This window comes from Telmatherina bonti (assembly GCF_933228915.1).
Source record: "Telmatherina bonti genome assembly, chromosome: 21".
Classification (NCBI taxonomy): domain Eukaryota; kingdom Metazoa; phylum Chordata; class Actinopteri; order Atheriniformes; family Telmatherinidae; genus Telmatherina; species Telmatherina bonti.
The window spans coordinates 33,187,746-33,215,637 of record NC_136630.1 but is presented as its reverse complement, the minus strand read 5'-3'; the positions used below and the strand labels follow the sequence as shown (position 1 = coordinate 33,215,637).

Genomic DNA, 27,892 nt, shown 5'->3' with positions numbered 1-27,892 from the left:
CTCCCACTAAAGTCGTGTACTAACAGGAGTCTTGGCTCAAAGATACCACACGTGCAGCTCAGCGTGAGTGTCGGAGGGTGGAACATAGGTGGAAAAAGGACCGTCAGGAGGTGTCCTACCAGATTCTTATAAACTGCTGGAGGAATAACTAGACTATTGTCAAAGCTGAGAAAACAGAATATTTCTCTGAACTGATTGCGAATAATGTCAATAAGCCCCATATTCTTTTAAAAACCATTTCCTCTTAACCCTATCCCAATCATTCCTCTTTATTGGAAATGTTGCAAAAAATGTCTTATTTTAATGACAAGGTTAGTGCTATCAGGGCCAAAATATCTCCCTCTTCATTGTGTGGTTCAGAGGTCACTGAGGGCTCTGTTTCTGTCAGTTTGAGTCGGTGTCATTATCTGTTCTTACTGGAATCGTCAACAAACCTAAACCCACTTCCTGTCCCAATGACCCGGTCCTTCCTCAATTTTTAAAAGAGGCTTGGGGCACAATCGGCTCCTTCATAAGGGAAATAATTAATAAGAGCTTGGTCTCTGGGACTGTTCCCACATTTTGTAAAAACACTGTTGTTGAACCGCTGATGACAAAATCTGGCCTTGACCCAATAGATTTAGTATTGCCCCATCTCTAAACTACCACTGGTCTCTAAGATATTGGAGAAATGTGTCCTTGCTCAACTGCAACTGTTTTTAGACACAAATGGTATTTTAGATCCACTTCAGTCGGGCTACGAAGCTTTTCATAGCTCTGAGTCTGCACTTCTTAAGGTTTTTAATGACTTGCTTTTAATGAATGATTCTGGTAGCTCTGCCATTGTAGTGCTTTTAGACCTGACCTGCTTCTGATATGGTAGACCACACAACTCTTATCTTGTTTGGAGAACTGTGCAGTGTCAGGGGGACTGCTCTCCAGTGGTTTCAATCTTACCTGAGTGGGAGGCGGTTGTAGCTCAGGAGGAAGAGCAGTCGGCTTGTAACTGGGAAATTGGGAGTTTGATTCCAGGCTTCCCCTGACTATGAGCCGGAGTGTCCTTGGGAGAGATACTGAACCCTAAGTTGCCCCCCAATGTCCCTATCGTGGTATTAGCGTGTATGTAAGTCGCTTTGGATAAAAGCGTCTGCTAAATGACTATAGAATAGAATTTTCAATCAGGCTGGGGGAATCCATCTCATCTTCTGCTCCTCTGCACTGTAGAGTCCCCCAGGGATCTATCCTGGGACCTATTCTTTTTGCCATATATCTCCTCCCACTCAGGGAAATATTCTAAAAACAAGGTATCTCATATCACTTCTATGTTGATGACTGCCAAATGTACATACCAATCTCCAAAAGCAATTGCTGCCTAATGAGGTATTAGGAAAATTAAATGAGGAAAAGACTGAGATCCTGCTGTTGGGAAACTCCCCTGTTGACTTGGGACCACTTCAAAAGGTCACCAGCCTTGACGTCACAATGGACGGTGATTTTAAGCTTGATAAACAGGTCAATGCCATTTTAAAATCAAGTTTTTATCACCTGCATCTTTTATCAAAAGTGAAACCTTTTTTATCTTTTCATGTTCTGGAACAAGTTGTGCATGCTTTTATGTCCGCTCGACTGGACTAAGGAAATGGTTTCTATGTAGGTATCTGCCAACACACTCTTTCACGCTTGCAGTTAGTCCAGAATTCTGCTGCACAACTTTTAACTGGGACCAGAAAACATGAAAGCATCATGCCAATTTTAGCTTCTCTCCACTGGCTGCCTGGACATTTTAGAATTGATTTTAAGATCTTATTGTTTGATTTTAAAGCTTTAAATGGACTGGCCCCTCAATATATTACAGAATGCCTCCAAATTTACACCCTAGTTTGCACCGTGAGGTCACAGGGCCAGTTCCAGCTTGTGGTGTCGATATTTAACACGTTTCAGAAGGATGTGCAGACAAACAGTGTGCGTTATTAGTAGCTTTCATATAGTAGTGGATTTCATATATTGGTTTTTCTTTTGTTTAAATTCTAATATACTGTTTTTGTGATTCATACAAAAACATTGCACCCTTTTAGGAACAGGCAAGGCAAGTTTATCTTTACAAAACCTTTCATGTACAAGACTTCAAAAGGCTTCAAACATGAAACATGACACTTTAAAAGCATCACAGATGGTGCAAAAAAACATAAAAGACAACACAATTAGCAAAATCAGAACAATTTATATAATTAAAAACAAGATCAGATAAAAGTTACTGTGCAGATTTCATGCAGGTTTAGGAGCAAAGCCGGACTGGAATTTATCAAGATTTCCACTTTCATTTAAGATGATAGGTCTGTAGCTAGTTAGTGACAGGTCTGTAGCTGGTTAAAGACAGGTCTTTAGCTGTTTAGAGACGGGTCTTTAGCTAGTTACAGACAGGTCTGTAGCTGGTTAGAGACAGGTCTGTAGCTGGTTAGAGACTGGTCTGTAACTGGTTAGAGACAGGTCTGTAGCTGGTTAGAGACAGGTCTATACCTGGTTAGAGACAGGTCTACAGCTGGTTAGTGACATGTCTGTAGCTGGTTAGAGACAGGTCTGTAGCTGGTTAGAGACAGGTCTGTAGCTGGTTAGAGACAGGTCTATACCTGGTTAGAGACAGGTCTACAGCTGGTTAGTGATATGTCTGTAGCTGGTTAGAGACAGGTCTGTAGCTGGTTAGAGACAGGTCTGTAGCTCGTTAGATACATGTCTGTAGCTGGTTAGAGACAGGTCTATAGCTGGTTAGAGACAGGTCTGTAGCTGGTTTGAGACAGGTCTGTAGCTGGTTAGAGACATGTCTGTAGCTGGTTAGAGACAGGTCTGTAGCTGTTTAGAGACAGGTCTGTAGCACGTTAGATACATGTCTGTAGCTGGTTAGAGACAGGTCTATAGCTGGTTAGAGACAGGTCTGTAGCTGGTTAGAGACAGGTCTGTAGCTGGTTAAGAGACAGGTCTGTAGCTGGTTAGAGAGGTCTGTAGCTGTTTAGAGACATGTCTGTAGCTGGTTAGGGACAGGTCTGTAGCTGGTTAGAGAGGTCTGTAGCTGGTTAGAGACAGGTCTATAGCTGGTTAGAGACAGGTCTGTAGCTGGTTAGAGACAGGTCTACAGCTGGTTAGAGACAGGTCTGTAGCTGGTTAGAGACAGGTCTATAGCTGGTTAGAGACAGGTCTGTAGCTCGTTAGATACATGTCTGTAGCTGGTTAAGAGACAGGTCTGTAGCTGGTTAGAGACAGGTCTATACCTGGTTAGAGACAGGTGTACAGCTGGTTAGTGACATGTCTGTAGCTGGTTAGAGACAGGTCTGTAGCTGGTTAGAGACAGGTCTGTAGCTCGTTAGATACATGTCTGTAGCTGGTTAGAGACAGATCTGTAGCTGGTTAGAGACAGGTCTATAGCTGGTTAGAGACAGGTCTATAGCTGGTTAGAGACAGGTCTATAGCTGGTTAGAGACATGTCTGTAGCTGGTTAGAGACAGGCCTGTAGCTGGTTAGAGACAGGTCTACAGCTGGTTAGAGACAGGTCTGTAGCTGGTTTGAGACAGGTCTATAGCTGGTTAGAGACAGGTCTGTAGCTGGTTTGAGACAGGTCTGTAGCTGGTTAGAGACAGGTCTGTAGCTGGTTAGAGACAGATCTGTAGCAGGTTAGAGACAGGTCTGTAGCTGGTTAGAGACTGATCTATAGCTGGTTAGAGACAGGTCTATAGCTGGTTAGAGACAGGTCTATAGCTGGTTAGAGACAGGTCTATAGCTGGTTAGAGACATGTCTGTAGCTGGTTAGAGACAGGTCTGTAGCTGGTTAGAGACAGGCCTGTAGCTGGTTAGAGACAGGTCTACAGCTGGTTAGAGACTGGTCTATAGCTGGTTAGAGACATTTCTGTAGCTGGTTAGAGACAGGTCTATAGCTGGTTAGAGACAGGTCTGTAGCTCGTTAGATACATGTCTGTAGCTGGTTAAGAGACAGGTCTGTAGCTGGTTAGAGACAGGTCTATACCTGGTTAGAGACAGGTGTACAGCTGGTTAGTGACATGTCTGTAGCTGGTTAGAGACAGGTCTGTAGCTGGTTAGAGACAGGTCTGTAGCTCGTTAGATACATGTCTGTAGCTGGTTAGAGACAGATCTGTAGCTGGTTAGAGACAGGTCTGTAGCTGGTTAGAGACATGTCTGTAGCTGGTTAGAGACAGGTCTGTAGCTGGTTAGAGACAGGTCTGTAGCTCGTTAGATACATGTCTGTAGCTGGTTAGAGACAGGTCTATAGCTGGTTAGAGACAGGTCTGTAGCTGGTTAGAGACAGGTCTGTAGCTGGTTAAGAGACAGGTCTGTAGCTGGTTAGAGAGGTCTGTAGCTGGTTAGAGACATGTCTGTAGCTGGTTAGAGACAGGTCTGTAGCTGGTTAGAGAGGTCTGTAGCTGGTTAGAGACAGCTCTATAGCTGGTTAGAGACAGGTCTGTAGCTGGTTAGAGTCGGGTCTATAGCTGGTTAGAGACAGGTCTATAGCTGGTTAGAGACATGTCTGTAGCTGGTTAGAGACAGGTCTGTAGCTGGTTAGAGACGGGCCTGTAGCTGGTTAGAGACAGGTCTACAGCTGGTTAGAGACAGGTCTGTAGCTGGTTAGAGACAGGTCTATAGCTGGTTAGAGACAGGTCTGTAGCTGGTTTGAGACAGGTCTGTAGCTGGTTAGAGACATGTCTGTAGCTGGTTAGAGACAGGTCTATAGCTGGTTAGAGACAGGTCTGTAGCTCGTTAGATACATGTCTGTAGCTGGTTAGAGACAGGTCTATAGCTGGTTAGAGTCAGGTCTGTAGCTGGTTACAGACAGGTCTGTAGCTGGTTAGAGATGTCTGTAGCTGGTTAGAGACAGGTCTGTAGCTGGTTAGAGAGGTCTGTAGCTGGTTAGAGACAGGTCTGTAGCTGGTTAGATACATGTCTGTAGCTGGTTAGAGACAGGTCTATAGCTGGTTAGAGACAGGTCTATAGCTGGTTATAGACAGGTCTCTAGCTGTTTAGAGACAGGTCTGTAGCTCGTTAGATACATGTCTGTAGCTGGTTAGAGACAGGTCTATAGCTGGTTAGAGACATGTCTGTAGCTGGTTAGAGACAGGTCTGTAGCTGGTTAGAGACAGGTCTGTAGCTCGTTATATACATGTCTGTAGCTGGTTAGAGACAGGTCTATAGCTGGTTAGAGACAGGTCTGTAGCTGGTTAGAGACAGGTCTGTAGCTGGTTAGAGACAGGTCTGTAGCTGGTTAGAGACAGGTCTATAGCTGGTTACAGACAGGTCTGTAGCTTGTTATATACATGTCTGTAGCTCGTTAGATACATGTCTGTAGCTGGTTAGAGACAGGTCTATAGCTGGTTAGAGACAGGTCTGTAGCTGGTTAGAGACAGGTCTGTAGCTGGTTAAGAGACAGGTCTGTAGCTGGTTAGAGAGGTCTGTAGCTGGTTAGAGACATGTCTGTAGCTGGTTAGAGACAGGTCTGTAGCTGGTTAGAGAGGTCTGTAGCTGGTTAGAGACAGCTCTATAGCTGGTTAGAGACAGGTCTGTAGCTGGTTAGAGACGGGTCTATAGCTGGTTAGAGACAGGTCTATAGCTGGTTAGAGACATGTCTGTAGCTGGTTAGAGACAGGTCTGTAGCTGGTTAGAGACAGGCCTGTAGCTGGTTAGAGACAGGTCTACAGCTGGTTAGAGACAGGTCTGTAGCTGGTTAGAGACAGGTCTATAGCTGGTTAGAGACAGGTCTGTAGCTGGTTTGAGACAGGTCTGTAGCTGGTTAGAGACATGTCTGTAGCTGGTTAGAGACAGGTCTATAGCTGGTTAGAGACAGGTCTGTAGCTCGTTAGATACATGTCTGTAGCTGGTTAGAGACAGGTCTGTAGCTGGTTAGAGACAGGTCTGTAGCTGGTTAGAGACAGGTCTATAGCTGGTTATAGACAGGTCTCTAGCTGTTTAGAGACAGGTCTGTAGCTCGTTAGATACATGTCTGTAGCTGGTTAGAGACAGGTCTATAGCTGGTTAGAGACAGGTCTGTAGCTGGTTACAGACAGGTCTGTAGCTGGTTAGAGATGTCTGTAGCTGGTTAGAGACAGGTCTGTAGCTGGTTAGAGAGGTCTGTAGCTGGTTAGAGACAGGTCTGTAGCTGGTTAGATACATGTCTGTAGCTGGTTAGAGACAGGTCTGTAGCTGGTTAGAGACAGGTCTGTAGCTGGTTAGAGACAGGTCTATAGCTGGTTATAGACAGGTCTCTAGCTGTTTAGAGACAGGTCTGTAGCTCGTTAGATACATGTCTGTAGCTGGTTAGAGACAGGTCTATAGCTGGTTAGAGACAGGTCTGTAGCTGGTTTGAGACAGGTCTGTAGCTGGTTAGAGACATGTCTGTAGCTGGTTAGAGACAGGTCTATAGCTGGTTAGAGACAGGTCTGTAGCTGGTTTGAGACAGGTCTGTAGCTGGTTAGAGACAGGTCTATAGCTGGTTAGAGTCAGGTCTGTAGCTGGTTACAGACAGGTCTGTAGCTGGTTAGAGATGTCTGTAGCTGGTTAGAGACAGGTCTGTAGCTGGTTAGAGAGGTCTGTAGCTGGTTAGAGACAGGTCTGTAGCTGGTTAGATACATGTCTGTAGCTGGTTAGAGACAGGTCTATAGCTGGTTAGAGACAGGTCCATAGCTGGTTATAGACAGGTCTCTAGCTGTTTAGAGACAGGTCTGTAGCTCGTTAGATACATGTCTGTAGCTGGTTAGAGACAGGTCTATAGCTGGTTAGAGACATGTCTGTAGCTGGTTAGAGACAGGTCTGTAGCTGGTTAGAGACAGGTCTGTAGCTCGTTATATACATGTCTATACCTGGTTAGAGACAGGTCTACAGCTGGTTAGTGACATGTCTGTAGCTGGTTAGAGACAGGTCTGTAGCTCGTTAGATACATGTCTGTAGCTGGTTAGAGACAGGTCTATAGCTGGTTAGAGACAGGTCTGTAGCTGGTTTGAGACAGGTCTATAGCTGGTTAGAGACAGGTCTGTAGCTGGTTAGAGACATGTCTGTAGCTGGTTTGAGACAGGTCTATAGCTGGTTTGAGACAGGTCTGTAGCTGGTTAGAGACATGTCTGTAGCTGGTTAGAGACAGGTCTGTAGCTGTTTAGAGACAGGTCTGTAGCACGTTAGATACATGTCTGTAGCTGGTTAGAGACAGGTCTATAGCTGGTTAGAGACAGGTCTGTAGCTGGTTAGAGACAGGTCTGTAGCTGGTTAAGAGACAGGTCTGTAGCTGTTTAGAGACATGTCTGTAGCTGGTTAGGGACAGGTCTGTAGCTGGTTAGAGAGGTCTGTAGCTGGTTAGAGACAGGTCTATAGCTGGTTAGAGACAGGTCTGTAGCTGGTTAGAGACAGGTCTATAGCTGGTTAGAGACAGGTCTATAGCTGGTTAGAGACATGTCTGTAGCTGGTTAGAGACAGGTCTGTAGCTGGTTAGAGACAGGTCTGTAGCTGGTTAGAGACAGGTCTACAGCTGGTTAGAGACAGGTCTGTAGCTGGTTAGAGACAGGTCTATAGCTGGTTAGAGACAGGTCTGTAGCTCGTTAGATACATGTCTGTAGCTGGTTAAGAGACAGGTCTGTAGCTGGTTAGAGACAGGTCTATACCTGGTTAGAGACAGGTGTACAGCTGGTTAGTGACATGTCTGTAGCTGGTTAGAGACAGGTCTGTAGCTGGTTAGAGACAGGTCTGTAGCTCGTTAGATACATGTCTGTAGCTGGTTAGAGACAGATCTGTAGCTGGTTAGAGACAGGTCTATAGCTGGTTAGAGACAGGTCTATAGCTGGTTAGAGACAGGTCTATAGCTGGTTAGAGACATGTCTGTAGCTGGTTAGAGACAGGTCTGTAGCTGGTTAGAGACAGGCCTGTAGCTGGTTAGAGACAGGTCTACAGCTGGTTAGAGACAGGTCTGTAGCTGGTTTGAGACAGGTCTATAGCTGGTTAGAGACAGGTCTGTAGCTGGTTTGAGACAGGTCTGTAGCTGGTTAGAGACAGGTCTGTAGCTGGTTAGAGACAGGTCTGTAGCAGGTTAGAGACAGGTCTGTAGCTGGTTAGAGACTGGTCTATAGCTGGTTAGAGACAGGTCTATAGCTGGTTAGAGACAGGTCTATAGCTGGTTAGAGACAGGTCTATAGCTGGTTAGAGACATGTCTGTAGCTGGTTAGAGACAGGTCTGTAGCTGGTTAGAGACAGGCCTGTAGCTGGTTAGAGACAGGTCTACAGCTGGTTAGAGACTGGTCTATAGCTGGTTAGAGACAGGTCTGTAGCTGGTTTGAGACAGGTCTGTAGCTGGTTAGAGACATTTCTGTAGCTGGTTAGAGACAGGTCTATAGCTGGTTAGAGACAGGTCTGTAGCTCGTTAGATACATGTCTGTAGCTGGTTAAGAGACAGGTCTGTAGCTGGTTAGAGACAGGTCTATAGCTGGTTAGAGACAGGTCTGTAGCTGGTTAGAGACAGGTCTGTAGCTGGTTTGAGACAGGTCTGTAGCTGGTTAGAGACATGTCTGTAGCTGGTTAGAGACAGGTCTGTAGCTGGTTAGAGACAGGTCTGTAGCTGGTTAGAGACAGGTCTGTAGCTCGTTAGATACATGTCTGTAGCTGGTTAGAGACAGGTCTATAGCTGGTTAGAGACAGGTCTGTAGCTGGTTAGAGACAGGTCTGTAGCTGGTTAAGAGACAGGTCTGTAGCTGGTTAGAGAGGTCTGTAGCTGGTTAGAGACATGTCTGTAGCTGGTTAGAGACAGGTCTGTAGCTGGTTAGAGAGGTCTGTAGCTGGTTAGAGACAGCTCTATAGCTGGTTAGAGACAGGTCTGTAGCTGGTTAGAGACGGGTCTATAGCTGGTTAGAGACAGGTCTATAGCTGGTTAGAGACATGTCTGTAGCTGGTTAGAGACAGGTCTATAGCTGGTTAGAGTCAGGTCTGTAGCTGGTTACAGACAGGTCTGTAGCTGGTTAGAGACAGGTCTGTAGCTCGTTATATACATGTCTGTAGCTGGTTAGAGACAGGTCTATAGCTGGTTAGAGACAGGTCTGTAGCTGGTTAGAGACAGGTCTGTAGCTGGTTAGAGACAGGTCTGTAGCTGGTTAGAGACAGGTCTATAGCTGGTTACAGACAGGTCTGTAGCTTGTTATATACATGTCTGTAGCTCGTTAGATACATGTCTGTAGCTGGTTAGAGACAGGTCTATAGCTGGTTAGAGACAGGTCTGTAGCTGGTTAGAGACAGGTCTGTAGCTGGTTAAGAGACAGGTCTGTAGCTGGTTAGAGAGGTCTGTAGCTGGTTAGAGACATGTTTGTAGCTGGTTAGAGACAGGTCTGTAGCTGGTTAGAGAGGTCTGTAGCTGGTTAGAGACAGCTCTATAGCTGGTTAGAGACAGGTCTGTAGCTGGTTAGAGACGGGTCTATAGCTGGTTAGAGACAGGTCTATAGCTGGTTAGAGACATGTCTGTAGCTGGTTAGAGACAGGTCTGTAGCTGGTTAGAGACAGGCCTGTAGCTGGTTAGAGACAGGTCTACAGCTGGTTAGAGACAGGTCTGTAGCTGGTTAGAGACAGGTCTATAGCTGGTTAGAGACAGGTCTGTAGCTGGTTTGAGACAGGTCTGTAGCTGGTTAGAGACATGTCTGTAGCTGGTTAGAGACAGGTCTATAGCTGGTTAGAGACAGGTCTGTAGCTCGTTAGATACATGTCTGTAGCTGGTTAGAGACAGGTCTATAGCTGGTTAGAGTCAGGTCTGTAGCTGGTTACAGACAGGTCTGTAGCTGGTTAGAGATGTCTGTAGCTGGTTAGAGACAGGTCTGTAGCTGGTTAGAGAGGTCTGTAGCTGGTTAGAGACAGGTCTGTAGCTGGTTAGATACATGTCTGTAGCTGGTTAGAGACAGGTCTATAGCTGGTTAGAGACAGGTCTGTAGCTGGTTAGAGACAGGTCTGTAGCTGGTTAGAGACAGGTCTGTAGCTCGTTATATACATGTCTGTAGCTGGTTAGAGACAGGTCTATAGCTGGTTAGAGACAGGTCTGTAGCTGGTTAGAGACAGGTCTGTAGCTGGTTAGAGACAGGTCTGTAGCTGGTTAGAGACAGGTCTGTAGCTGGTTAGAGACAGGTCTACAGCTGGTTAGAGACAGGTCTGTAGCTGGTTAGAGACTGGTCTGTAGCTGGTTACAGACAGGTCTGTAGCTGGGTAGAGACTGGTCTGTAGCTGGTTAGAGACTGGTCTGTAGCTGGTTAGAGACAGGTTTGTAGCTGGTTAGAAACAGGTCTGTAGCTGGTTAGAGACTGGTCTGTAGCTGGTTAGAGACTGGTCTGTAGCTGGTTAGAGACAGGTTTGTAGCTGGTTAGAGACTGGTCTGTAGCTGGTTAGAGACTGGTCTGTAGCTGGTTAGAGACAGGTTTGTAGCTGGTTAGAGACAGGTCTGTAGCTGGTTAGAGACATGCCTATAGCTGGTTACAGACAGGTCTGTAGCTGGTTAGAGACATGTCTATAGCTGGTTACAGACAGGTCTGTAGCTGGTTAGATACATGTCTGTAGCTGGTTAGAGACAGGTCTATAGCTGGTTAGAGACAGGTCTGTAGCTGGTTAGAGACAGGTCTATAGCTGGTTAGAGACAGGTCTGTAGCTCGTTAGATACATGTCTGTAGCTGGTTAGAGACAGGTCTATAGCTGTTTAGAGACAGGTCTATAGCTGGTTAGAGACAGGTCTGTAGCTCGTTAGATACATGTCTGTAGCTGGTTAGAGACAGGTCTATAGCTGTTTAGAGACTGGTCTGTAGCTGGTTAGAGACTGGTCTGTAGCTGGTTAGAGACAGGTTTGTAGCTGGTTAGAGACAGGTCTGTAGCTGGTTAGAGACAGGTCTATAGCTGGTTAGAGACATGTCTGTAGCTGGTTAGAGACAGGTCTATAGCTGGTTAGAGACAGGTCTGTAGCTCGTTAGATACATGTCTGTAGCTGGTTAGAGACAGGTCTATAGCTGGTTAGAGACAGGTCTATAGCTGGTTAGAGAGAGGCCTGCAGCTGGTTAGATACATGTCTGTAGCTGGTTAGAGACATGTCTATAGCTGGTTAGAGACAGGTCTGTAGCTGGTTAGAGACAGGTCTGTAGCTCGTTAGATACATGTCTGTAGCTGGTTAGAGACAGGTCTATAGCTGGTTAGAGACAGGTCTGTAGCTGGTTTGAGACAGGTCTGTAGCTGGTTAGAGACAGGTCTGTAGCTGGTTAGAGACAGGTCTGTAGCTGGTTAGAGACAGGTCTGTAGCTGGTTAGATACATGTCTGTAGCTGGTTAGAGACAGGTCTATAGCTGGTTAGAGACAGGTCTATAGCTGGTTAGATACATGTCTGTAGCTGGTTAGAGACAGGTCTGTAGCTGGTTAGAGACAGGTCTATAGCTGGTTAGAGACAGGTCTGTAGCTGGTTAGAGACAGGTCTGTAGCTCGTTAGATACATGTCTGTAGCTGGTTAGAGACAGGTCTATAGCTGGTTAGAGACAGGTCTGTAGCTGGTTAGAGACAGGTCTGTAGCTGGTTTGAGACAGGTCTGTAGCTGGTTAGAGACAGGTCTGTAGCTGGTTAGAGACAGGTCTGTAGCTGGTTAGATACATGTCTGTAGCTGGTTAGAGACAGGTCTATAGCTGGTTAGAGACATGTCTGTAGCTGGTTAAGAGACAGGTCTGTAGCTGGTTAGAGACATGTCTGTAGCTGGTTAGAGACAGGTCTGTAGCTGGTTAGAGACAGGTCTGTAGCTGGTTAGAGACTTGTCTGTAGCTGGTTAGAGACAGGTTTGTAGCTGGTTAGAGACAGGTTTGTAGCTGGTTAGAGACAGGTCTGTAGCTGGTTAGAGACTGGTCTGTAGCTGGTTAGAGACTGGTCTGTAGCTGGTTAGAGAGAGGTTTGTAGCTGGTTAGAGACTGGTCTATAGCTAGATAGAGACAGGTCTATAGCTGGTTATAGACAGGCCTGTAGCTGGTTAGAGACTGGTCTGTAGCTGGTTAGAGACTGGTCTGTAGCTGGTTAGAGACAGGCCTGTAGCTGGTTAGAGACTGGTCTGTAGCTGGTTAGAGACTGGTCTGTAGCTGGTTATAGACAGGCCTGTAGCTGGTTAGAGACTGGTCTGTAGCTGGTTAGAGACAGGTCTGTAGCTGGTTAGAGACTGGTCTGTAGCTGGTTAGAGACAGGCCTGTAGCTGGTTAGAGACTGGTCTGTAGCTGGTTAGAGACTGGTCTGTAGCTGGTTAGAGACCGGTTTGTAGCTGGTTAGAGACTGGTCTGTAGCTGGTTAGAGACTGGTCTGTAGCTGGTTAGAGACAGGCCTGTAGCTGGTTAGAGACTGGTCTGTAGCTGGTTAGAGACTGGTCTGTAGCTGGTTAGAGACAGGTTTGTAGCTGGTTAGAGACAGGTCTGTAGCTGGTTAGAGACTGGTCTGTAGCTGGTTAGAGACTGGTCTATAGCTAGATAGAGACAGGTCTACAGCTGGTTAGAGACTGGTCTGTAGCTGGTTAGAGACAGGTTTGTAGCTGGTTAGAGACAGGTCTGTAGCTGGTTAGAGACATGTCTATAGCTGGTTACAGACAGGTCTGTAGCTGGTTAGAGACAGGTCTACAGCTGGTTAGAGACAGGTCTGTAGCTGGTTAGAGACAGGTCTGTAGCTGGTTAGAGACGTGTCTATAGCTGGTTAGAGACAGGTCTATAGCTGGTTAGAGACAGGTCTGTAGCTGGTTAGAGACAGGCCTGTAGCTGAGTAGAGACTGGTCTGTAGCTGGTTAGAGACAGGTCTGTAGCTGGTTAGGGTCTGTAGCTGGTTAGAGACAGGTCTGTAGGTGGTTAGAGACAGGTCTGTAGCTGGTTAGAGACAGGTCTGTAGCTGGTTAGAGACAGGCCTGTAGCTGGTTAGAGACTGGTCTGTAGCTGGTTAGAGACAGGTCTGTAGCTGGTTAGGGTCTGTAGCTGGTTAGAGACAGGTCTATAGCTGGTTAGAGACAGGTCTGTAGCTGGTTAGAGACAGGTTTGTAGCTGGTTAGGGTCTGTAGCTGGTTAGAGACATGTCTATAGCTGGTTAGAGACAGGTCTGTAGCTGGTTAGAGACTGGTCTGTAGCTGGTTAGAGACTGGTCTGTAGCTGGTTAGAAATAGGTTTGCAACGTGTTAGAGAGAGGTTTATTGTTTTTTTATTACATAAGCATGTAGAGTCCTTTACTTCAGTAGTGGCTTAGGAGCAGTTCTTCAGAGACTTGAAAAATTTTAAGAAATTGTAGGTATTTTTAAATCAATCATGTTAAATTCTGACATAACATCAGAGTTATTTCAAAGTTTTGGACATAGACTAATTTTTTTTTTGTTGAATATGTGGCATTAATATTTTTTTCTAACTGTTTTAATTTTTTCACTAAAAAAAAGGTGGCAAATTTACTGCATTTCTTAGTGGAAAGGTCTGTTCAGGAGGATTTGTAAGTTTTTCTATCATAGCAAACAGAGTTCAGGAATCGTTGACATTAATTTTTTTTTTTTTTTTTTTTGTCTTGTCCAGCATTTAGGCAGCAGAATGATGGTCTGGATGCTGTTCTGATGAGCAAATTTTCTCTGCCAAGGGAAGCTTTATAGATATAATGATCCCCTTGACTTTCTGAATTTTTTTTTTATTTGTATATTTATTTTGTATTATTGTCTGAATTGTAGAGTTTGTACTGCTGGACCAGAGAGGACAGATGAAAGACAGAAAGAGAAAGGAGAAAAAACACCTCATAGGAAAAGTGAAAGAGATAAAGGGAGAGAAAAAAACCCCAAAAAAATAACCCAAAAACAAAAAGAAAAAAACAACCCACAGATGTATACATACACACACATACACACACATACATATACACACATACACACATATGTATACACATATTAGTTAAATATAAATGAGAAACAAACAGAAATGAGAAAACCAGCTGCTGTTAGTGAATAAACCTGCAGACGACTCGGTGACTGTGTCACATGCAGAACATGCAGAGTGGAACGTGTTCAGAGAAGATCATGCCAGTGTGACCCCTCCCACACAAAGGCAAGAGGCACGCCAGGAGGACCCCCGAGACCAGGGCCATCGGCAGCCATCCCCAGGCACAGACACCAACCGCCCCACCCCGGAGCCAGCCATGCACCGACACAGGAGGAGGCAGAGGGGGGTCCCAGCCAGAGTCCCCCGCAGTCAGGGGGAACAGGCCCCAGCAGGCCCGGACCAGCGAGGACCGGCCCCGCCGGGCACCGGCCCCCCAGGGCAGACACAGCGCGGGCCTCCCGGCCCCAAGAGCCCGGAAGCAACCCCCCACCCCCGCAGGCAGAGGGCCCGGCCCACACCGACGGAGGGCCGGGATCCCCAGACCGCCACCGAGCGGCAGCCAGGCCGCACCCCAGTGGACCAGCAGCGCTCCCCGAGCACCAAGACCCCCCCCCCCCCCCCCCCCCCCCCCCCCATGCACGCACACACATGCATCCACACTTCCTCCTTAAGCACACCCTATCCACCCATTCTCTGACACACGCTAAAACTCACACTCTCCTACCCCCGTTCTTTATACACACACACCCAATGGTTGACATTCTGTCAGTCATCTGAGATAGATACCACTCTCTGGCCTCACAAAGCTATTTGTAGGCGTTGTTTGTACACATGTCTTTAGGATTCCATATATTTTAAAAGACAAACAAACAACATGAAGCTTTGTTTTGACAAAGTGCAAATACTGATGTAAACTGAATAGATAAATGTAAGTAGGGATAAAACAACGCTGTGTGTCGTGGTGTTCTGGACTCCGCGTGGGGCATTATAAAACTTAATTTAATTTGGCCCAAATCATCTGGCAGACCTCCCACAGAACAATGTTTACTTTGGTATTAAAAACATGATTTATGTATGAATGTGTTGTCTATGTTCTTACCTGCCTCTACGGATTCAAGTCCAGTTTGGTTTTCTCCACCTGGCCTGGTTGTAGACCAGGATCCCTTCAAGTGACTGAGTAGTTTTCCCTCCAGAGGATCGAGGGAGTGTGGTGGCTGGTTGACAGCTGCCCAGGTATATAGCTGGTCATGCTGCAGAAACAAAATGCTTTAAATTCTTTCCATGGGTTTTTTGTGGGGTAGACACAAAATGGATAGCTCCAGCTTCCTCCCACCATCCAAAGACATGCGTGTTTCTCAATTCCAGTCCTCAGCCCCCCCTGCCCTGCATGTTTTACTGGCAACCCTACCTGAACACACCTGAATGAAATAAAGGTTCATTGATAGGCTGCAAAGAACCTGATGAGGAAGTTCAATAATCGGAGTCAGGTGCTTTGGAGGAGGATCATGTCTAAAACATGCAGGGCGGGGGCCTGAGGACTAAATTTGAGAAACACTTGGTTAACTGGTTAATCCAATTTGTTCCTAGGAGTGAGTGTGAGTGGTTGTTTGTCTCTGTGTGTCCCTCTGATGGACCGGCGACCAGTCCAGGTGTACCTGCCTCTCGCCCAGTGATTGCTGGGATAGACTCCAGCTTCCCCGTGACCCTTCATTGGACTAGCGGTTTGGAAAATTAATAAATGAATAATCACAAAGATTTTATACTCATGATGCACAAAAGGAACTATGTCCTGATGATTTGAGAGACTGAAGAAAGTCATGAATTATCTTGCAAATTTGCATTACTGATGAGTAAGGCATGTTAAGAGGGAATAAACTCAAACCAATTCTAATTTACAGAATGTGAATAGTTCAAATAATAGATGCCTCTTAACAGTAAATATGACTGTGGAGAAAATCATACAAGGTCACACCAAACATGATGGGTAAAGTGCAGCTACATACATCAAATCCGGCTGTTGCATTTGAGGTGATATGAGCTGTGCTGTCTCCTAACTGCTCCCTGAAGCAGTCTGTGAAAGGCAGCAGGAGGCCCATGGCCAGGATCCTGGAGCAGAGCCTCTCTGCCTCCTCTGGTTCTTCCTTCTCCTTCTGCTGCAGGAACAGCTTCTCCAGAAGAGTTCGACCTGGAGGAACCAAGGAACCAACAATCAGGTTTTCAATGATGTGACTCAGTTCTTTCAGATATGAAATCCTCAGCAACTACTTTTTTGCATGTTAGGTTATTTATGCAAACCAATAAAGAAAAAAATAGACTAATGTCTAAACTAGATTAGACACTACCAAACTTGAAATCGGAATTGGAGCCATTTGTTAATCTCAGTCAGACCTTCTGGTAACAAATATGTTCAAACACCTTCACTATGATTTAAAACTCACACTTAGAAATAAAAGGTGTCACCACCTGGTCTTTTCATTGGTCCACTGTCCTCTGTGTGTTCTTAAATAATTGCCTAAAAACTTATTAAAACGTGCTTGTCTGTCCATTTTCTGATAATACAACTTTGTCTCGTGAGAATTCATGCAAGATTTTGACCAATATAAATGGTGGTTTAAATCATGTTAATGAGGTGCACACTGATTGGACGCAGGATGTCCGGCATTGTAAGGGGGATGGTCCAGTGCTTTTGACTCCAAAACATCAACAGGTCGTGATGGCGAGCGAACGTGACCGAGACGCAGTTTACAGGATTCAGCCATTCGACACCGTCAAGGTATTGACACCCTCTTAAAATAATGACACAAGTAATTTTTTCAAGATTTTCACAAAACACCAAAAACTGTACACAAAATTGTATAATATTTATAATATAATAATATTTATTAGCAATTTCATTTAAAAAGGTTGTGATAATAGATGACTATTGACATTAAAACAATGTCTCTCAATGATATAACATGAGAGGAATAAAGGACTTAGGCAAATGTTTTAACATGCCTTTGTGACTTAATATAAAACAAACTAAACATCATGCTGAGGCGGTGTACGTATCCCATCACTTCTACCTTCATTTCTTCTTTACTGGATTCTTGACTGGTGCCTGTTAATGTGGCAAATTGTCAAAGAAGTGATGACATTCGATTGGCACGACGTGTTTCATCAACGGGAGGTCCTGGAACTTTCTTTCCTGGATTGGCAGAGCACATGGAAACATTCCTATCCATGTTATTGGTTCATTTGGAACCTGTATCTTCTGTGGCAGTGCTTCCCACATGGAGTCCTCTGAGAAGGACAGTTTGAAATGGACCTTGCAGTCATGGACGGTTGGATCCGTTTTTTTTGCCTGGTCTGATGCTAGTGAAGTAAGATCCATTCATTTTTAGGAACTGATCATGCTTGAGCACTTTCACATGGTAAGGTGATGGCCTGAGTCTTATAGTCTGGAGTATAATGAGGGAGTCTTTGGGGATGAAGATATCTGTAACCATTTTGCATTCAACAGTACAATGCATGCTGTCACTCTCCATTTGTGTGATCCCTGCGACAAGGTGTTTCTGTGTTTTTAGTACACCATATTTCCTTTGAAGCTCAGAGAATTCATGTACAACACATGCATTTCGGTTGTGATAACCCCAACCGTCTCTCCACACTACGATCTCCTTGAGTTCTGGATTGTCTTTGATCACACCTTCAAAGTGGCAATATTGAAGGTGTGCAAATGCTTCACCACTCAGGTCCCCCTGACATTGATGCCAAATGTAGTAGTAACCTTCCTTTGATCCCAAATTAAAAAGGGTGAAGTTGTGGACCTACCGTTTTGGTTTGTAATGCAGTCTACTGGCTTGGATTTTTGGACACAACAGTACAGCTTGCAAGTCCATTGTCCAAACAGACTTCTCATTAGTCACAGAATACTCGTCACATGATTTTTCTTGCCTCGCTTCATCTTTCTGGGCGACATGTGCATCATACTCAGCCTTGCTGATATTCCACTGCTTGAAAGAAACACAAGCATCACACTGATCTTTTGGCGGAATGAATATGGAATAGTGTCTTTCATGGAACACTCCTGAGAAATATCGTATTTCAACAGCGCTTACTCCAGCGGTTGCTGCTGCCTGATGATATTCCCAATGTAGTTGGGAGATGGCTATGAAAAAACCGTTTCGTCGTAGTTCCGCTTTATGTTTTAAACCGCTCCGTCATAGTCCCGCTTTACGTTTTAAACCGTTCCGTCGTAATCCCGCTTTACGTTTTAAACCGTTCCGTCGTAATCCCGCTTTACGTTTTAAACCGTTCCGTCATAGTCCCGCTTTACGTTTTAAACCGTTCCGTCGTAATCCCGCTTTACGTTTTAAACCGTTCCGTCGTAATCCCGCTTTACGTTTTAAACCGTTCCGTCGTAATCCCGCTTTACGTTTTAAACCGTTCCGTCGTAGTCCCACTTTATGTTTTAAACCGTTCCGTCGAAGTCCCGCTTTATGTTTTAAACCGTTCCGTCATAGTCCCGCTTTATGTTTTAAACCGTTCCGTCGTAGTCCCGCTTTACGTTTTAAACCGTTCCGTCATAGTCCCGCTTTATGTTTTAAACCGTTCCGTCGTAGTCCCGCTTTATGTTTTAAACCGTTCGGTCGTAGTCCCGCTTTATGTTTTAAACCGTTCCGTCGTAGTCCCGCTTTATGTTTTAAACCGTTCCGTCGTAGTCCCGCTTTATGTTTTAAACCGTTCCGTCGTAGTCCCGCTTTATGTTTTAAACCGTTCCGTCGTAGTCCCGCTTTATGTTTTAAACCGTTCCGTCATAGTCCCGCTTTACGTTTTAAACTGTTCCGTCGTAGTCCCACTTTATGTTTTAAACCGTTCCGTCATAGTCCCGCTTTACGTTTTAAACTGTTCCGTCGTAGTCCCACTTTATGTTTTAAACCGTTCCGTCGAAGTCCCGCTTTATGTTTTAAACCGTTCCGTCGTAGTCCCACTTTATGTTTTAAACTGTTCCGTCGTAGTTCCGCTTTATGTTTTAAACTGTTCCGTCGTAGTTCCGCTTTATGTTTTAAACCGTTCCGTCGTAGTCCCACTTTATGTTTTAAACTGTTCCGTCGTAGTTCCGCTTTATGTTTTAAACTGTTCCGTCGTAGTTCCGCTTTATGTTTTAAACCGTTCCGTCATAGTCCCGCTTTATGTTTTAAACCGTTCCGTCGTAGTCCCACTTTATGTTTTAAACTGTTCCGTCGTAGTTCCGCTTTATGTTTTAAACTGTTCCGTCGTAGTTCCGCTTTATGTTTTAAACCGTTCCGTCATAGTCCCGCTTTATGTTTTAAACCGTTCCGTTGTAGTCCCACTTTATGTTTTAAACTGTTCCGTCATAGTCCCACTTTATGTTTTAAACTGTTCCGTCGTAGTTCCGCTTTATGTTTTAAACCGTTCCGTCATAGTCCCGCTTTATGTTTTAAACCGTTCCGTTGTAGTCCCGCTTTACGTTTTAAACCGTTCCGTCGTAGTCCCGCTTTACGTTTTAAACTGTTCCGTCATAGTCCCGCTTTACGTTTTAAACTGTTCCGTCGTAGTCCCACTTTATGTTTTAAACCGTTCCGTCGAAGTCCCGCTTTACGTTTTAAACTGTTCCGTCATAGTCCCGCTTTACGTTTTAAACTGTTCCGTCGTAGTCCCACTTTATGTTTTAAACCGTTCCGTCGAAGTCCCGCTTTATGTTTTAAACCGTTCCGTCATAGTCCCACTTTATGTTTTAAACCGTTCCGTTGTAGTCCCACTTTATGTTTTAAACCGTTCCGTCGTAGTCCCGCTTTACGTTTTAAACCGTTCCGTCATAGTCCCACTTTATGTTTTAAACCGTTCCGTTGTAGTCCCACTTTATGTTTTAAACCGTTCCGTCGAAGTCCCGCTTTATGTTTTAAACCGTTCCGTCATAGTCCCACTTTATGTTTTAAACCGTTCCGTTGTAGTCCCACTTTATGTTTTAAACTGTTCCGTCATAGTCCCACTTTATGTTTTAAACTGTTTCGTCGTAGTTCCGCTTTATGTTTTAAACCGTTCCGTCATAGTCCCGCTTTATGTTTTAAACCGTTCCGTCATAGTCCCACTTTATGTTTTAAACCGTTCCGTTGTAGTCCCACTTTATGTTTTAAACCGTTCCGTCGTAGTCCCGCTTTACGTTTTAAACCGTTCCGTCATAGTCCCACTTTATGTTTTAAACCGTTCCGTTGTAGTCCCACTTTATGTTTTAAACCGTTCCGTCGAAGTCCCGCTTTATGTTTTAAACCGTTCCGTCATAGTCCCACTTTATGTTTTAAACCGTTCCGTTGTAGTCCCACTTTATGTTTTAAACTGTTCCGTCATAGTCCCACTTTATGTTTTAAACTGTTTCGTCGTAGTTCCGCTTTATGTTTTAAACCGTTCCGTCATAGTCCCGCTTTATGTTTTAAACCGTTCCGTTGTAGTCCCACTTTATGTTTTAAACCGTTCCGTCGTAGTCCTGCTTTACGTTTTAAACTGTTCCGTCATAGTCCCGCTTTATGTTTTAAACTGTTCCGTCGTAGTCCCACTTTATGTTTTAAACCGTTCCGTCATAGTCCCACTTTTTGTTTTAAACCGTTCCGTCATAGTCCCACTTTATGTTTTAAACCGTTCCGTCATAGTCCCGCTTTATGTTTTAAACCGTTTCATTGTAGTCCCGCTTTACGTTTTAAACCGTTCCGTCGTAGTCCCGCTTTACGTTTTAAACTGTTCCGTCGTAGTCCCGCTTTATGTTTTAAACCGTTTCATCGTAGTCCCGCTTCACGTTTTAAACCGTTTCATCGTAGTCCCGCTTTATGTTTTAAACCGTTTCATCGTAGTCCCGCTTTACGTTTTAAACCATTTCATCGTAGTCCCGCTTTACGTTTTAAACCGTTTCATCGTAGTCCCGCTTTACGTTTTAAACCGTTTCATCGTAGTCCCGCTTTACGTTTTAAACTGTTTCATCGTAGTCCCGCTTTATGTTTTAAACCGTTTCATCGTAGTCCCGCTTTATGTTTTAAACCGTTTCATCGTAGTCCCGCTTTATGTTTTAAACCGTTTCATCGTAGTCCCGCTTTACGTTTTAAACCATTTCATCGTAGTCCCGCTTTATGTTTTAAACCGTTTCATCGTAGTCCCGCTTTACGTTTTAAACCATTTCATCGTAGTCCCGCTTTACGCTTTAAACCGTTTCATCGTAGTCCCGCTTTATGTTTTAAACCGTTTCATCGTAGTCCCGCTTTACGTTTTAAACCGTTTCGTCGTAGTCCCGCTTTATGTTTTAAACCGTTTCATCGTAGTCCCGCTTTACGTTTTAAACCGTTTCGTCGTAGTCCAGCTTTATGTTTTAAACCGTTCCGTCGTAGTCCCGCTTTATGTTTTAAACCGTTCCGTCGTAGTCCCGCTTTGTTTTAAAGCGCTCCATCGTTGTCCAGCTTTTTGTTTTAAACCGTTCCGTCGTAGTCCCGCTTTATGTTTTTGCTCGTCGTCCTGTTGGAAGGTGAACCTCCAACCCAGTCGCAAGTCTTTTCCAGACTCAAACAGGTTTTCTTCCAACATGGTGCTGTATTTGGTTCCATCCATCTTCCCATCAGCTCGGACCACCTTCACCGTCCATGCTGAAGAGAAGCCCCCCCGACAGAGCATGATGCTACCACCACCATGCCTGACAGTGGGGACGGTGTGTTCAGGGTGATCTGTAATGTTTCCGCCACACACAACATTTTGCATTTCGGCTAAAAAGTGACCAGAGCAGCTTCTTCCACATGTTAGCTGAGTCCCCCACATGGCTTCTGGCAAACTGCAAATGGGACATCTTCTGGTTTTAACAACGGCTTTCTTCTCGGCACTCTTCCATAAAGACCAGATTTGTGGCGAGCACGCCCAGCAGATGTCCTGTGGACAGATTCCCTGAGCTGTGGATCTCTGCCGTGGTCCAGAGTCACCATGGGCCTCCTGGCTGCATCTCCTGTAAGTGCTCTCCTTGTTCGGCCTGGAAGGCGGACGGCCGAGTCTCGGTAGGCTTGGCGTTCTCTTACCATTTCCAGATCATGGACTGAACGGCGCTCCATGAGATGTTTAAGGCTTGGAAAATGTTTTTATATCCTAACCCTGCTTTAAACTTCTCCAGAACTTTATCTCTGACCTGCCTGGTGTGTTCCTTGGACTTCATGGTCTGTTTGCTCCCCAACATCCTCCTAACAAACCTCTGAGGCGTCGCAGAACAGCTGGATCTGTACTGAGATCACATTACACTCAGGTGGACTCTATGTAGTCATGAGGCAACATTCAGCAGTCATCAGGCAACTTCTGCAGGCAACTGGTTGCACTCAGAGAAAAGGGACTGAATACTTTTGCACCCTGCACTTTTCAGTTTTTTATTTATAAAAAAAAATATAAAATCATGTGTAATGTTCATGGTACTTCACAGCTCTGTGATACTTTGTGTTGGTTTTTCACATAAAAATCCAATGAAATATATTTATGTCAAAATATGGAAAAGTTCAAGGAATATGAATACTTTCGCAAGCCACTGTAACTCTCAACAAAGTTTTCTTCTTGTCCTCTCATTTGCTCATTTGAATTTAGGCCATTTAGATAGCTCCATCTGCAAAATCCTATAGAACTTGCACACTCCTCAAATCCCTATGTGCACACATAGGGATGTGGAGGAGTGAGGGGAGCTAGCCCTTTGGACACCCCTACCCTCCACAACCGTCCCTTATCCTGCCCCCCGCCCTCCACCACTCCAGTGTACATCACAGAATAGCGGGAACAGTAGAGCAATGTGAGATAAAGCTGCTTACGTTTTTATTAGCAACAACAGTCTGAGGTTTGATAGATCATATTGCGGGTGCTGAAATAATACATTTACATTTTCTCCTCCCAACACATGCAGAATAGTGTGTGAACACCCCTTATCAAATATTCTTTGATGTATGCACTAACTGGATGGAGATGCTATTTTGCACTTTTGCAAGATGAAACCCTCAGTGCACGCTTAGTAAATTAGTTTGTACTTGTTTAAGTTTTTGCTCACACTTTAGTACACGCAAACCTTTAATAGATCTACTACTATCTACTACTATGCCAAATTATATTGAGCACAAGTGATCACAAAACTTTTATTTTGCCAGCATTACATTAAAGTTGCCAAAATAAAAACAGAAAATACTTTAGATTATTTAATATTTTTGATAAAATGTATTATCGTTTTCTGGCCAGAACAACAATAAACAGGGTTACAGATATATTTATTCAGTTTACATAAGAAAAGTGAAATATATATTATCTACCAATATAATCAGTTTTCTCTACTTTAAAATAATGAATCTCAAGTCATCAAAGTATCTACACAGCCAGGAGTCCTTCAAGTGTTCAAAGCTTTGAAAATGTTTTATTGAGATTTGCTGTGTTTTGGTGACCTGGCCCGCCAGACTGGAGCGCTCTACATATTCAACACTGAGCGCCTCAGTCTGGAGTCCCTCCCCTTCACAGATTCACATCGGTCTTAAACAAACCGGCCACTCTGATTGGTTGATCTGGGGAGAATCTTGCCTTGTGTCACCACACATTCTTCAAAACATTCAAGAGGGCGCTTGGACGTAGCGGAAGTTTGTTTCTTACAATTAGGTTCTAAAAGCAACGGCGAGTTGCCAACGCCATGTAGCCTCAGGTTTGTACAGCAAAAACGACACGGCTCATTTATGTCTTCTGTTCCACACGCCATGTTTGCTTCTGCTGCGTTCGCTCTACTGAACACTTCCAGACATTGTAGGCTGCCGCTTTACTGACGTCACGTCTGCCATCTTTCCGATTGGTTTACTCCACGCTTGTTTGTCCCGCCCTGGAAGTCCGTTGACATGAGTGAGAACCCAGACTCTACGCTGGTACAGCGTCTGGTTTGCCTTGCTAGTTTTCCAGCTCATTTTACACGAAAATGGAAGACTTGGATGGATCCATGGATGGATGGAAGACTTCTTTCCCACCTGGAGCGTTTGGAGACGGTAAATCCTGGCAACAGGCAGTAATATTACAGGCTTCACTGAAGAATGTAAATGTGAAGGTCAGTTCAAGCAGGTGCAAACCTCAGGCACACTGTAGCGGGACGAGATGTAGCGGCCCCATGCTAGCATGCAAACAGAAACAGCTTTAAAATGGCTGTTACACATCCGTGTGTTCTTTGTCAAAGTAAAGATACACATTATGGGTGTGATGTCATCATCAACAGAAATATAGATTTTTGAATGACTACATGAATATAATCTGTCAAGATATTTACTGGTGTGTTTAGTCACGTAGATCTATGATAAATGTCCTCTCTTCCACTCCCAGAAATACAGCTTAGATCAGTTACATACAGTATAGTAATCTATACTGGATAATACTGAGGGAAAGTTGGGAGGAAAATTGATGTGTTTGTACTGCATCCTGCCAGAACCCGTCCTAATGAACTGACAGCGCTGAGCTGTTTGGAACTATGGAGGCTACATGAACCTCGTGGCCGCATGTCAGCCAGTAATTCTCTTACTAAACTGCTTTGGCTGGGCTGTGGGATGGACGCAACGCCTGATTGGCTAATCCAGAAGTTCTGGAGGTTTCCTACTGCAGTATGACATGAGTCTTGGGCAGGTAAATATATAAGTAAATAAATAAATAAATGTGGTTGGCAAAAGTAAGAATGGGCCTAGAATTTTAAAAAGACTTATCCAAGAAGAAGACTAAGTGGTGATGTGCGGATCGATGCTGAAACATCTGTTCTTTCTGTACCAGCAAGAATCCTTTTGACCAGCATGCAACATATAACTGAACATGCAAGACAGGTAAGAACTACCTGCTTGTTCCACCTGAGCAGAGCAGAGCAGGTGCTGCAGAGTGGAGGCAGATGCTCCCTTTAATGCTACAAGCAGGAAGAAAGTGCCGTGCTCGTGGAGATGTGCGACTTTGTCACTACGTGATTTATGTCTGTCTGCTGATTTTTGTGCTGATTGACATGACAGGAGCACCTTAAAAATGGAGGCTTCCTGTTTAAATATGGTATAAAAAATATTGAATGCATACGATGGAGAATAAGATAAAAATCTCATTTATTTTGACTGATGCTTAACTGAATAACTGTAAATGTAGAGATAAATAGATACTGATGTTTTTCACTCATTGTGGCCAGAGCCTTGGATATTACTCAAAGTCATGACTCTGGCTTGTAGAAACTAAGTTTATCTCATGTATCTGGTGTCTCTCTTTTACCATGCAGCATGAGGGGTCCAAGCCCACGGGGCAGCACAGGGCTTGCCAGAGCACTGCAGCATGCTGGATTGTTTTATAAATAGTTTTTATTATTCTCATTCCTTTTCCCAACTTGTCTGTCAGGGTGCAGGCTAACCTGGACATGTGTGAACAGTGGCATTTACAAGGCTTAGACCAGGGGTGTCACACTCCAGTCTTCCACAGCCGGTATCCGGGAGGTTTTTATTTGTTTCCCGCTACCAACACAGCTGATTCTAATCAAATGGATCATCAGCTTCTTGTCAACCTATTTATGAATTTCGGTCAGGTGTGTTGGAGCATGGAGACAACAGAAACCTGCAGGATACCGGCCCTGAAGGACTGGAGTTTGACACCTGTGGCTTAGACCATACCTGACAGCAGACATATGCCCTGAGTGCTGGGGTTAGGTAGGCAGGCCGTTGCAAATCACCCCGCACACGAATCAATGTGAAAGCAGGTAAGTGCCAGCTTAATCTTGAACAATCAAGTTGATAGGATGTCAGCTAGCTACATGATTCAGTAGCAGTCCCGACTACATATCTCTGTATGTCATCAACCAGGAGCGTATGTTCACGTTGGTCCTCAAAAAAAAGACATGAAAATTGTTTATGCCTCTCCAGCAGAAGCTCACGAGGAAGAGCAGTTGTCCTTCAACTTGAAAGTTGGAGGATCGATTCCAGGGTTCCCCTGACTGTGTGCTGAAGTGTCCCTGAGCAAGACACCAAACCCTCAGTTGCCCCCTGATGTGCCTATTGGGGTATATATGTACATCACTTTGGATAAAAGCATCTGCTATATGACTATAGAAAAGAATCTCTCTGGTGAAAATGTCAAACAACTTTCATTCTTTTGAACGTAGGTAATCCATTGGCATAATGCAGTAATGTAAAGGCAGCGGAGCAATCTGCCTTTTCACACACACACACACACACACACACACACACACACACACACATATATATATATGTATATATATATATATATACATATATATATATTTACACATACACAATGATGTGTGTTTGTGCATGCACAAACACACATCATTGCAACGAGGTGAGCGGAAAAGGCAGAGCAGGAGTGTGTCTGCAAGAGAGCCTTTGTAATACAGGTGGCGCTGTGGCCTGTGTTATGATTCCTTGGATGATGGCCAATCTGTCCCTGACTGTTTTTGACTACAAAGAAATTTTTATGGGTCTACGTAGCAAAATATGCAAAACCTATTTTCATTAAAGTGTCTCCATGGTGCATGTTTCAGTCTAGTTATGGGTGCCTATCGCTTTGCGTTTATTCGGCAATATTATCCAATCCAATCCAGTTTATTTATAAAGCACCGTTAAAAACAACAAAGTTGACCAAAGTGCTGTACAGAAGAAACAATAAAACATACATATTTACATCATAATGGGGCATCAGCACATTGTTAATAGTAAAACAACCCTTTAAATTAGTCAAACGCCAAAGAGAAAAAATGAGTCTTCAGACAAGACTTAAAAACAAGAAGCGATTCAGCCTGTCTAATGTACAGGGGCAGCTTATTCCACAACTTGGGACCAATAACAGAAAAAGCTCGGTCACCTCTCAGTTTACGCTTCGTCTTAGGAACCACAAGCAGAAGTTGATCTGTGGACCTCAGAGAGCGTGTAGGGGAATACCTCACCAGCAGGTCTGACAGGTAGCGAGGGGCCAGACCATTCAGGCATTTAAAAACAAATAAAAGAATCTTAAAATCAATTCTGTAACGGACAGGGAGCCAGTGAAGGGAAGACAAAACTGGTGAAACATGGTCAGACTTTCGAGATCCAGTTAAAAGACGCGCTGCAGAGTTCTGCACCAGCTGCAGCCGTGCGAGAGAGGACTGACTGATCCCACAGTACAGGGCGTTACAATAGTCAAGCCGTGTGGTTACAAAAGCATGGATCAACATTTCAAAATCATGTCTTGAGAGTGAGGACCTTATTTTTGCAAGCTGTCTCAGGTGGAAAAAACTTGCTTTCACCACAGCACTAATTTGTTTGTCCAATTTAAGTTCCTGATCCATTTTCACACCAAGATTGCAGACAGTAGGCTTAACAAACTGTGACAAGGATCCAAGGTTAACTGAGACAGCATCACCAACACTGCTAGGTCCAAGAAGAAGAACCTCTGTTTTTTTATCATTAAAATGCAAAAAATTTATTGACATCCAAATTTTAATTTCATCAATGCACTTTAAGAGTTCAGTGGCACTGAAGCTTTCTTGACGTTTGAGGGGAATGTAAATTTGGCTATCATCAGCATAAAGATGAAAAGACACACCAAGCCTTCGGAGAATAGACCCCAGCTGCAACAGATACAATGAAAAAAGGTGCGGACCAAGGATTGATCCGTGCGGCACGCCACAATTCAAGGGGGCCGAGGTTGAAGCAAAGTCACCCAATCTCACACAAAAACTCCTATCTGCTAAGTAGGAACGGAACCACTCCAAGGCAGCCCCGTGAATGCCCACTGTGTTCTCAAGTCGGCACAGGAGGATTTCATGATCCACTGTGTCGAACGCAGCGGTCAGATCTAACAAAACCAGTGCAACAGTATGACCAGAGTCAGTATACATCAAAATGTCATTAAAGACTTTAAGTAGAGCAGACTCTGTGCTGTGCAAATTTTTAAAACCAGACTGAAAAACTTCAGGGATCTCATGTGCATCTAGAAATGCCTTCAATTGACAAAATACAATTTTTCCAGAATTTTGGACAGGAATGGAAGCTTAGAAATTGGACGAAAGTTTGAAGGATCATTGTTATCAAGGA

General features: G+C 44.4%; 1 protein-coding gene across 1 annotated transcript in view; it reads right to left on the bottom strand.

The window, feature by feature from the left end:
- Positions 1-27,892, bottom strand: part of fmn2b (formin 2b) — a gene marked incomplete at both ends in the record, with an annotated part of 91,762 nt that overhangs the window by 53,894 nt on the left and 9,976 nt on the right. The window contains 2 exons of the mRNA XM_079260662.1: positions 14,926-15,076; positions 15,830-16,011. Coding sequence (XP_079116788.1) covers positions 14,926-15,076; positions 15,830-16,011 — 333 coding nt within the window. The remainder of the gene's footprint in view (positions 1-14,925; positions 15,077-15,829; positions 16,012-27,892) is intronic.